Below are 11,988 nucleotides of genomic sequence, written 5' to 3' on the forward strand. Positions count from 1 at the left end.
GTGTGTCTCTGTGTATACTATCCAATGTGTGTGTGTGTCTCTGTGTATACTATCCAATGTGTGTGTGTGTGTGTCTCTGTATATACTATCCAATGTGTGTGTGTGTGTGTCTCTGTGTATACTATCCAATGTGTGTGTGTGTGTGTGTCTCTGTATATACTATTCAATGTGTGTGTGTGTGTCTCTGTATATACTATCCAATGTGTGTGTGTGTGTCTCTGTGTACTATTCAATGTGTGTGTGTGTGTGTGTCTCTGTGTATACTATCCAATGTGTGTGTGTGTGTCTCTGTGTATACTATCCAATGTGTGTGTGTGTCTTATCCAATGTGGTGTGTGTGTCTCTGTGTGTACTATCCAATGTGTGTGTGTCTCTGTGTGTGTCTCTGTGTGTACTATCCAATGTGTCAGCTCATTGCCCAGATTCTGTATGTATCTCCATTGTCCCTCGTGGACCTGATGACCAGTCAGGTGGATGTTATCTACTGTTAACTGGGCCTCATCAAACAACCACTGGACCACAAACACTGGACCTAGATACTAGAATGTGGGGTGAGACTATCCAATGGTGGTGTCTCTGTGTGTACTAGGAATGAGGGTGTGTATACTATCTAATGTGTGTGGGCCTCTGTGTATACTATCTAATGTGTGTGTCTCTCATCAATAACCACTGGACCATACTATCTAATGTGTGTGTGTGTCACTGGACCTAGAGAATGAGTGAGGGTCTCTGGTACTAGTGTGTGGGGTCTCTGTGTAGACTAGGGTGTCTACTGTTAACTGGGCCTCATCAAATAACCACTGGACCACAAACACTGGACCTAGAGAGAGAATGGGGTGTCTCTGTGTATACTACTGTGGCCTCATCCAATGTGTGTGTGTCTCTGTGTGTACTATCAATGTGTGTGTGTGTGTCTCTGTGTATACTACTAATGTGTGTGTGTCTCTGTGTGTACTATCCAATGTGTGTGTGTCCTGTGTGTACTATCAATGGACCACAAACACTGGACCTGTGAGAGAGAGGGGGTGAGGGTCTACTGTTAACTGGGCCTCATCAAATAACCACTGGACCACAAACACTGGACCTAGAGACTATCCAATGTGGTGTGAGTGTAGGTGTCTACTGTTAACTGGGCCTCATCAAATAACCAATGTGTGTGTGTCTGGACCACAAACTATCCAATGGACCTATCCAATGGTGTGTGTGTCTCTGGTATACTATCTAATGGGGTGGTGTGTAGATCCAATGGTGGTGTGTGTGGTGTGTCTACTGTTAACTGGGCCTCATCAAATAACCACTGGACCACAAACACTGGACCTAGAGAGAGAGTGTCTCTGTGTATACTATCCAATGGGGTGTCTCTGTGTATACTATCCAATGGTGGAGAGGTGTGTCTATCCAATGGGCCTCATCAAATAACCACTGGACTGTGTGTACACAAATGTGTGGTGTGTGTCCTGTGTGACTAGGGGGGTGTATACTACAATGTGTGTGTGTCTCTGTGTATACTATCTAATGGCCTCATCAAATGTGTGTGTGTGTGTCAACCACTGGACCACAAACACTGGACCTAGAGTGTGTGTGTCTCTGTGTATACTATCTAATGGGTGTGTCTCTGTTAACTGGGCCTCATCAAATGTGTGTGTCTCTGTGTAACCACTGGACCACAAACACTGGACTAATGTGTGTGTGTGTCTGTGATACTATCCAAGTGTGGTGTGTCTACTGTTAACTGGGCCTCATCAAATGTGTGTGTGTGTGTCTCTGTGTAACCAATGTGTGTGTGTGTGTGTCTGGACTATCTAATGTGTGTGTGTGTCAAACACTGGACTATCCAATGTGTGTGTGTGGTCTCTGGTGTACTATCCAATGTGTGTGTGTCTACTGTTAACTGGGCCTCATCAAACAACCACTGGACCACAAACACTGGACCTAGAGTGTGAGAGAGATTCTGTAGTATCTCCATTGGGGACCGGAGACCAGAGGTGGATGTCTACTGTTAACTGGGCCTCATCAAATAACCACTGGACCACAAACACTGGACCTAGAGAGAGAGAGGGGGGGGTGTCTACTGTTAACTGGGCCTCATCAAACAACCACTGGACCACAAACACTGGACCTAGAGAGAGAGGGGGAGGGAGGGTGTCTACTGTTAACTGGGCCTCATCAAATAACCACTGGACCACAAACACTGGACCTAGAGAGAGGGGGGAGGGGAGGAGAGAAGGGTGTCTACTGTTAACTGGGCCTCATCAAATAACCACTGGACCACAAACACTGGACCTAGAGAAAGGGGGGAGGAGAGTGTCTACTGTTAACTGGGCCTCATCAAATAACACTGCACCTGAAGAGAAAGAGAGAGAGAGAGAGAGAGAGAGAGAGAGAGAGAGACAGACAGAGAGAGAGTGCTAGAGAGAGAGAGAGAGAGAGAGAGAGAGAGAGAGAGAGAGAGAGAGTGAGAGAGAGAGAGAGAGAGAGAGAGAGAGAGAGAGAGAGAGAGAGAGTGCTAGAGAGAGAGAGAGAGAGAGTGAGAGAGAGAGAGAGAGAGAGTGAGAGAGAGGAGAGACACAGAGAAGAGAGAGAGAGAGAGAGAGAGAGAGAGAGAGAGAGAGAGAGAGAGTGCTAGAGAGAGAGAGAGAGAGAGAGAGAGAGTGAGAGAGAGAGAGAGAGAGAGAGAGAGAGAGAGAGAGTGAGAGAGGAGAGACACAGAAGAAGAGAGAGAGAGAGAGAGAGAGAGAGAGAGAGAGAGAGAGAGAGAGAGAGAGAGAGAGGGCGCGAGACACACAGAGAGAGGGGGAAGAGAGAGAGAGAGAGTACTAGAAACACTGTTACTCTTGAGCGTGGGGTAGACTTTATATCCGAAGAAGCAGTTCCACTCCTCTCCTATGTGAGTCTGTCTGCAGCTCTCTGGCACCACACTACCCCAGTACCTAGACAGGAAACAGGAAGTATAGTCACCGTTGTCACTCGTATGGTCACTCGTTGTCTCTCCCTCTACCTCTCTCTCCCCCACCCTCCTTCTCTCTCCCTCCTTCTCCCTCCCTCCCTCCCTCCCATCCCTCCTTCTATCTCTCCCCTTCCTCCCTCTTCTACCCTCCTTCTATCTCTCCCCCTTCCTCCCTCCTTCTCTCTCCCCTTCCTCCCTCTTCTACCCTCCCTCCCTCCCTCCCTCTATCTCTCCCCCTTCCTCCCTCTTCTACCCTCCTTCTCTCTCTCCTTCCCTCCCATCCCTCCTTCTATCTCTCCCTCTTCCACCCTCCTTCTCTCCCTCCCTCCCTCCTTCCCTCTCTTCTCTCTCACCTGATTCCTCTCCTGATAGCCTCAGTAGGGTCACAGCTGATGGTGCTGTGACAGTCTGTAGATCTGTACTGCTTGTTATCCAGGAACCAGCCAGAGTCAGCCAGACCCCGGACCTGAATCTCCCCGTGTCCCCGGGACTCCAGGTGCTCCGCCACACGGTCCACGTTCAGTAGTACACCTGTACCCCCCGCACTGCAGGGGAGAGGGAGGGGGGAGAGAAAGGAAAGGGAGAGAGTGTAAAAAACATTCAGTAATCCAGAGAGGGGGAAATAAGGAGAGTTGGAGGGACAGAGGTCCAGAGGGCCAGAGGGAGGGCCAGAGGGCCAGAGGTCCAGAGGTCCAGAGGGCCAGAGGTCCAGAGGGCCAGAGGGCCAGAGGGCCAGAGGGCCAGAGGTCCAGAGGGCCAGAGGGCCAGAGGGCCAGAGGGCCAGAGGTCCAGAGGGCCAGAGGGCCAGAGGGAGGGCAAGAGGGCCAGAGGTCCAGAGGGCCAGAGGTCCAGAGGGCCAGAGGTCCAGAGGGCCAGAGGGCCAGAGGTCCAGAGGTCCAGAGGGCCAGAGGTCCAGAGGTCCAGAGGGCCAGAGGGCCAGAGGGCCAGAGGGCCAGAGGGAGGGCAAGAGGGCCAGAGGTCCAGAGGGCCAGAGGTCCAGAGGGCCAGAGGTCCAGAGGGCCAGAGGGCCAGAGGTCCAGAGGTCCAGAGGGCCAGAGGGCCAGAGGTCCAGAGGGCCAGAGGTCCAGAGGGCCAGAGGTCCAGAGGGCCAGAGGGCCAGAGGTCCAGAGGGAGGGCAAGAGGGCCAGAGGGCCAGAGGTCCAGAGGGCCAGAGGTCCAGAGGGCCAGAGGTCCAGAGGGCCAGAGGTCCAGAGGTCCAGAGGTCCAGAGGGCCAGAGGGCCAGAGGGCCAGAGGTCCAGAGGGCCAGAGGTCCAGAGGTCCAGAGGGCCAGAGGGAGGGCAAGAGGGCCAGAGGGCCAGAGGTCCAGAGGTCCAGAGGTCCAGAGGGCCAGAGGGCCAGAGGGCAAGAGGGCCAGAGGTCCAGAGGTCCAGATTGAGGGAGAAACAGACAGATGTCCAAACAAGTAAGTAAAGTTAAAAGGTTTGAGACTGTGGTGATTTTATCAGACACACACAGTGTACTGACCTGCTCCCAGCCAGTAGCAGGACCTTAGCGCTGTCCAGTCCTTTAGTAAGCAGCTCATTAACCACCTCCTTAATGATCACTGAGCCCATGAACGCATAGTCACCTACACAGAGAGAAACATGAAGACAGGCACAGTAGACACATTGATTGATAGCTTGTTATACAACCGGTGGGTTTAATCCTGAATGCTGATTGGTTAAAACCGCATTCCACCAGCTAAATCTATGATGTTGAAATGTCAATTTACTCTGTTCCATGTGACTGGGCAATCCACGGTCTCATCAGCCCAGCCAGGCAATTTATGAACTTCATCTCCACTATAAAAAGCATCTAGAGATTATCTCACATTTCTTTTAGACTAGCAATTGGTTTTCAACAACAGAGATTTGTATAAACCTTTCTGTCTGTTTCTCTGACATTTGCAACATTGTTTGAATATTGAAATCTCCAGCTGTCCCAGAGTAATGAACACTTCAAGATGAGACAGGCAGGAAGCTTTTCTCAGCCAGTCCAAATAATTCATCAGCATATGTTTTGGTGTATACAGTGGGGAGAACAAGTATTTGATAAACTGCCGATTTTTTCAGGTTTTCCTACTTACAAAGCATGAGCCTGTTTGATTGAGTGTGTGGACAGGTTTCATTTATACAGGTAATGAGTTCAAACAGGTGCAGTTAATATAGGTAATGAGTGGAGAACAGGAGGGGTTCTTAAAGAAAAACTAACAGGTCTGTGAGAGCCGGAATTCTTACTGGTTGGTAAGTGATAAAATATTTATGTCACTCAATAAAATGCAAATTCATTACTTAAAAAACATACAATGTGATTTTCTGGATTTTTGTTTTAGATTCCGTCTCTCACAGTTGAAGTGTACCTATGATAAAAATTACAGACCTCTACATGCTTTGTAAGTAGGAAAACCTGCAAAATCGGCAGTGTATTAAACACTTGTTCTCCCCACTGTGTACACAAAGAAATGTCAATAGAAATCAGTTGAAACAAAGTGCAGCTCGTTTGCAGTCTTTCCAGTTCCAGTTTGAAGTGATTGTGTGTTGTGTTGTTGGCTCCTCTGAACAACAGTGTCCTGGAGAGAGAACACTGTTTCTATGTCAGGTGAAATCACACCTCATTAGCTCATTGTTGTGGAAGTATCCACATAAAGAAGATAATAAAGATAGAACGAACGAATGGGTCTCGTCTCTGGCAACCAAACTGATAGAACGAACGAAAGGGTCTCGTCTCTGGCAACCAAACTGATAGAACGAACGAATGGGTCTCGTCTCTGGCAACCAAACTGATAGAACGAACGAATGGGTCTCGTCTCTGGCAACCAAACTGATAGAACGAACGAATGGGTCTCGTCTCTGGCAACCAAACTGATAGAACGAACTAAAGGGTCTCGTCTCTGGCAACCAAACTGATAGAACGAACTAAAGGGTCTCGTCTCTGGCAACCAAACTGATAGAACGAACTAAAGGGTCTCGTCTCTGGCAACCAAACTGATAGAACGAACGAATGGGTCTCGTCTCTGGCAACCAAACTGATAGAACGAACGAAAGGGTCTCGTCTCTGGCAACCAAACTGATAGAACGAACGAATGGGTCTCATCTCTGGCAACCAAACTGATAGAACGAACGAATGGGTCTCGTCTCTGGCAACCAAACTGATAGAACGAACGAATGGGTCTCTGGCAACCAAACTGATAGAACGAACGAATGGGTCTCTGGCAACCAAACTGATAGAACGAACGAATGGGTCTCTGGCAACCAAACTGATAGAAGGAACGAATGGGTCTCGTCTCTGGCAACCAAACTGATAGAACGAACGAATGGGTCTCGTCTCTGGCAACCAAACTGATAGAACGAACGAATGGGTCTCGTCTCTGGCAACCAAACTGATAGAACGAACGAATGGGTCTCATCTCTGGCAACCAAACTGATAGAACGAACGAATGGGTCTCGTCTCTGGCAACCAAACTGATAGAACGAACGAATGGGTCTCGTCTCTGGCAACCAAACTGATAGAACGAACGAATGGGTCTCGTCTCTGGCAACCAAACTGATAGAACGAACGAATGGGTCTCGTCTCTGGCAACCAAACTGATAGAACGAACGAATGGGTCTCGTCTCTGGCAACCAAACTGATAGAACGAACGAATGGGTCTCGTCTCTGGCAACCAAACTGATAGAACGAACGAATGGGTCTCGTCTCTGGCAACCAAACTGATAGAACGAACGACTGGGTCTCGTCTCTGGCAACCAAACTGATAGAACGAACGAATGGGTCTCGTCTCTGGCAACCAAACTGATAGAACGAACGAATGGGTCTCGTCTCTGGCAACCAAACTGATAGAACGAACGACTGGGTCTCGTCTCTGGCAACCAAACTGATAGAACGAACGAATGGGTCTCGTCTCTGGCAACCAAACTGATAGAACGAACGACTGGGTCTCGTCTCTGGCAACCAAACTGATAGAACGAACGAATGGGTCTCGTCTCTGGCAACCAAACTGATAGAACGAACGAATGGGTCTCGTCTCTGGCAACCAAACTGATAGAACGAACGAATGGGTCTCGTCTCTGGCAACCAAACTGATAGAACGAACGAATGGGTCTCGTCTCTGGCAACCAAACTGATAGAACGAACGAATGGGTCTCGTCTCTGGCAACCAAACTGATAGAACGAACGAATGGGTCTCGTCTCTGGCAACCAAACTGATAGAACGAACGAATGGGTATCGTCTCTGGCAACCAAACTGAACTGATAGAACGAATGGGTCGTCTCTGGCATGGGTCTCGTCTCTGGCAACTGATAGAACAAACTGATAGAACGAACGAATGGGTCTCGTCTCTGGCAACCGAACTGATAGAACGAACGAATGGGTATCGTCTCTGGCAACCAAACTGATAGAACGAACGAATGGGTATCGTCCCTGGCAACCAAACTGATAGAACGAACGAATGGGTCTCGTCTCTGGCAACCGATCTGACAGGCATTATCACTTAAATGTCTTGAATTATTTGAAATAAAATGCACAGTGTTTTTCCAAAGAGGCATCCTATTCCCTATAAAGAGGCATCCTATTCCCTATAAAGAGGCATCCTATTCCCTATAAAGAGGCATCCTATTCCCTATAGAAGCACTATGTTTTCCAAAGAGGCATCCTATTCCCTATAGAAGCACTATGTTTTCCAAAGAGGCATCCTATTCCCTATAAAGAGGCATCCTATTCCCTATAAAGAGGCATCCTATTCCCTATAAAGAGGCATCCTATTCCCTATAGAAGCACTATGTTTTCCAAAGAGGCATCCTATTCCCTATAGAAGCACTATGTTTTCCAAAGAGGCATCCTATTCCCTATAAAGAGGCATCCTATTCCCTATAAAGAGGCATCCTATTCCCTATAGAAGCACTATGTTTTCCAAAGAGGCATCCTATTCCCTATAGAAGCACTATGTACTGAACTGATGTTCCCTACTGTGGTCAGTCTTTGCTGAGGCTCCACTCCAGGCATCACTAGAGCAGTATGGGATGAACCTAGAGGGAAAGGAGAGAGATGTCTTCATGCTTTGTTGATTTCCAAAACACTTTAGACTCAATTTGGCATGAGGGTCTGCTATACAAATGGATGGAAAGTGGTGTTGGGGGAAAAACATACGACATTATAAAATCCATGTACACAAACAACAAGTCTGGGGTTAAAATTGACAAAAAAAACACACATTTCTTTCCACAGGGCCATGGGGTGAGACAGGGATGCATCTTAAGCCCCACCCTCTTCAACATATATATCAACGAATTGGCGCGGGCACTAGAAAGGTCTGCAGCACCCGGCCTCACCCTATTAGAATCTGAAGTCAAATGTCTACTGTTTGCTGATGATCTGGTGCTTCTGTCCCCAAACAAGGAGGTCATAACGCAGCACCAAGATATTCTGCACAGATTCTGTCCCCAACCAAGGAGGTCCTACAGCAGCACCTAGATCTTCTGCACAGATTCGGTCCCCAACCAAGGAGGTCCTAACGCAGCACCTAGATCTTCTGCACAGATTCTGTCCCCAACCAAGGAGGTCCTACAGCAGCACCTAGATCTTCTGCACAGATTCTGTCCCCAACCAAGGAGGTCCTAACGCAGCACCTAGATATTATGCACAGATTCTGTCAGATCTGGGCCCTGACAGTAAATCTCAGTAAGACCAAAATAATGGTTTTCCAAAAAAGGTCCAGTTGCCAGGAACAAAAATACAAATTCCATCTAGACACCATTGACCTAGAGCACACAAAAAACTATACACACCTCGGCCTAAACACTTCAGCGCCACAGGTAACTTGCACAAAGCTGTGAAGGATCTGAGAGACAAGGTAAGAAGGGCTTCTATGCCATCAAAAGGAACAGAAAATTCAACATATCAATTAGTATTTGGCTAAAAATACTTGAATCAGTTATAGAACCCATTGCCCTTCATGCTTGTGAGGTCTGGGGTCCGCTCACCAACCAAGACTTCACAAAATGGGACAAACACCAAATGGAGACTCTGCATTCAGAATTATGCAAACATATCCTCCGTGCACAACGTAGAACACCAAATAATGCAGAGCAGAATTAGGCCGATACCCACTAACTATCAAGATCTAGAAAAGAGCCGTTAAATTCTATAACCACCTAAAAGGAAGCGATTCCCAAACCTTCCAAACGAGGTAGGATAAGGGAGGTAAGGCAATAAATAGGCCATAGTGGCAAAGTAATTACAATTGAATGATTTAATTATCAAATTATCGACAGACGGACAGACAGACAGACAGACAGACAGACAGACAGACAGACAGACAGACAGACAGACAGACAGACAGACAGACAGACAGACAGACTCAGAGTTTTCCAGTCAGAGGGAGGAAGAGGTTGTTTGGTGAAGAGCTGCAGCACAACTTTACTGACTCACACTCTGACAAGAGAAAACAGCACCCGTTTCATACACAAACACCATAAACAAACACACATATGCAAGAAGGGAGAGAGAGAGCAGACTGAAAAGAAGGAGTCAAATAACGAAGAGAAAAGAGGATGGAGTTCTTACACCATGTTGGCATTCCACCAATAGGGGTTCTCCTCTGGCTGAGGAGACAGAATACCTGTACCTGGAGACAGAGAACCACAGAGAGGGATAAAGACCCATGGAAATGAAGAGAGAGAGGGGGATAAAGACCCATGGAAATGAAGAGAGAGAGGGGGATAAAGACCCATGGAAATGAAGAGAGAGAGGGGGGATAAAGACCCATGGAAATGAAGAGAGAGGGGGATAAAGACCCATGGAAATGAAGAGAGAGAGGGGGATAAAGACCCATGGAAATGAAGAGAGAGAGGGGGGATAAAGACCCATGGAAATGAAGAGAGAGAGGGGGGATAAAGACCCATGGAAATGAAGAGAGAGAGGGGGATAAAGACCCATGGAAATGAAGAGAGAGGGGGATAAAGACCCATGGAAATGAAGAGAGAGGGGATAAAGACCCATGGAAATGAAGAGAGAGAGGGGATAAAAACCCAAAGAACCCATGGAAGAGAGAGAGAGAGAGAGAGAGAAGAGAGAGAGAGGAGAGAGAGAGAGAGAGAGAGAGAGAGAGAGAGAGAGAGAGAGAGAGAGAGAGAGAGAGAAGAGAGAGAGAAGAGAGAGAGAGAGAGAGAGAGAGAGAGAGAGAGAGAGAGAGAGAGAGAGAGAGAGAGAGAGAGAGAGAGAGAGAGAGAGAGAGAGAGAGACAGAGAGATACTTGTGAGTGTGAGATTAATTTTGGTAACTAAAACAGACAGACTGACTGAGTTCTACTGATTAATGGGAAACACTAACATTTATATGGCCTGTGATCCTTTCCCTCTACTGGACCAATGATTTATAAACAGTCCATTAGTTTTATATGGCCTGAGATCCTTTCCCTCTACAGTACTGTACCGGACCAATGATTTCTAAACAGTCCATTCGTTCTTGCAGCAGCTCCCTGAACAGACAAATCATAAGCCTTTTGACTGGTTATAACACTTAATACTAGTTATTATTACTACTTCATAAACATGTTATAAGCATGTTGTACAGTGTTCTGGTGAAGTCTGACTCTGAACACCAATAGCAGAGGTTATAGAAACAGTATTACTCGCTATTACCATTAATAAACATGTTATGAGCTTGTAATAAGTGTTTATAACAGTGTGCTGACCTGTTCTGGTGCGTGGCCACTTGAGGGAGCTCATGAATCTCCTCATTGTCTGGTACCTGGTGTCACAAGTCTGTCTGTTGAAACAGTACCATCCACCTACACAGACCAACAACATTACACACAGTACCATCCACCTACACAGACCAACATTACACACAGTACCATCCACCTACACAGACCAACAACATTACACACAGTACCATCCACCTACACAGACCAACAACATTACACACAGTACCATCCACCTACACAGACCAACATTACACACAGTACCATCCACCTACACAGACCAACAACATTACACACAGTACCATCCACCTACACAGACCAACATTACACACAGTACCATCCACCTACACAGACCAACAACATTACACACAGTACCATCCACCTACACAGACCAACAACATTACACACAGTACCATCCACCTACACAGACCAACAACATTACACACAGTACCATCCACCTACACAGACCAACATTACACACAGTACCATCCACCTACACAGACCAACAACATTACACACAGTACCATCCACCTACACAGACCAACAACATTACACACAGTACCATCCACCTACACAGACCACCAACATTACACACAGTACCATCCACCTACACAGACCAACAACATTACACACAGTACCATCCACCTACACAGACCAACAACATTACACACAGTACCATCCACCTACACAGACCAACATTACACACAGTACCATCCACCTACACAGACCAACAACATTACACACAGTACCATCCACCTACACAGACCAACAACATTACACACAGTACCATCCACCTACACAGACCACCAACATTACACACAGTACCATCCACCTACACAGACCAACAACATTACACACAGTACCATCCACCTACACAGACCACCAACATTACACACAGTACCATCCACCTACACAGACCAACAACATTACACACAGTACCATCAACCTACACAGACCAACAACATTACACACAGTACCATCCACCTACACAGACCAACATTACACACAGTAACATCCACCTACACAGACCAACAACATTACACACAGTACCATCCACCTACACAGACCAACAACATTACACACAGTACCATCCACCTACACAGACCAACAACATTACACACAGTACCATCCACCTACACAGACCAACAACATTACACACAGTACCATCAACCTACACAGACCAACAACATTACACACAGTACCATCCACCTACACAGACCAACAACGACATTACACACAGTACCATCCACCTACACAGACCAACAACATTACACACAGCACCATCCACCTACACAGACCAACATTACACACAGTACCATCCACCTACACAGACCAACAACATT

General features: G+C 47.1%; 1 protein-coding gene across 1 annotated transcript in view; it reads right to left on the bottom strand.

The window, feature by feature from the left end:
• Window positions 1–2,197: 2,197 nt before the first annotated feature.
• notum1b (notum, palmitoleoyl-protein carboxylesterase b) overlaps window positions 2,198–11,988 on the bottom strand; it is a 20,976-nt gene continuing 11,185 nt past the window's right edge. The window contains exons 3-9 of the mRNA XM_052526105.1: window positions 10,637–10,732; window positions 9,508–9,568; window positions 7,912–7,970; window positions 4,434–4,536; window positions 3,301–3,492; window positions 2,833–2,930; window positions 2,198–2,283 (exon numbers count right to left, since the gene is read on the bottom strand). Of these exons, the coding sequence (XP_052382065.1) occupies window positions 2,198–2,283; window positions 2,833–2,930; window positions 3,301–3,492; window positions 4,434–4,536; window positions 7,912–7,970; window positions 9,508–9,568; window positions 10,637–10,732 (695 nt within the window). The remainder of the gene's footprint in view (window positions 2,284–2,832; window positions 2,931–3,300; window positions 3,493–4,433; window positions 4,537–7,911; window positions 7,971–9,507; window positions 9,569–10,636; window positions 10,733–11,988) is intronic.

The sequence above is a fragment of the Oncorhynchus keta genome, chromosome 10 (genome assembly GCF_023373465.1).
Source record: "Oncorhynchus keta strain PuntledgeMale-10-30-2019 chromosome 10, Oket_V2, whole genome shotgun sequence".
Taxonomy (NCBI): Eukaryota; Metazoa; Chordata; class Actinopteri; order Salmoniformes; family Salmonidae; genus Oncorhynchus; species Oncorhynchus keta.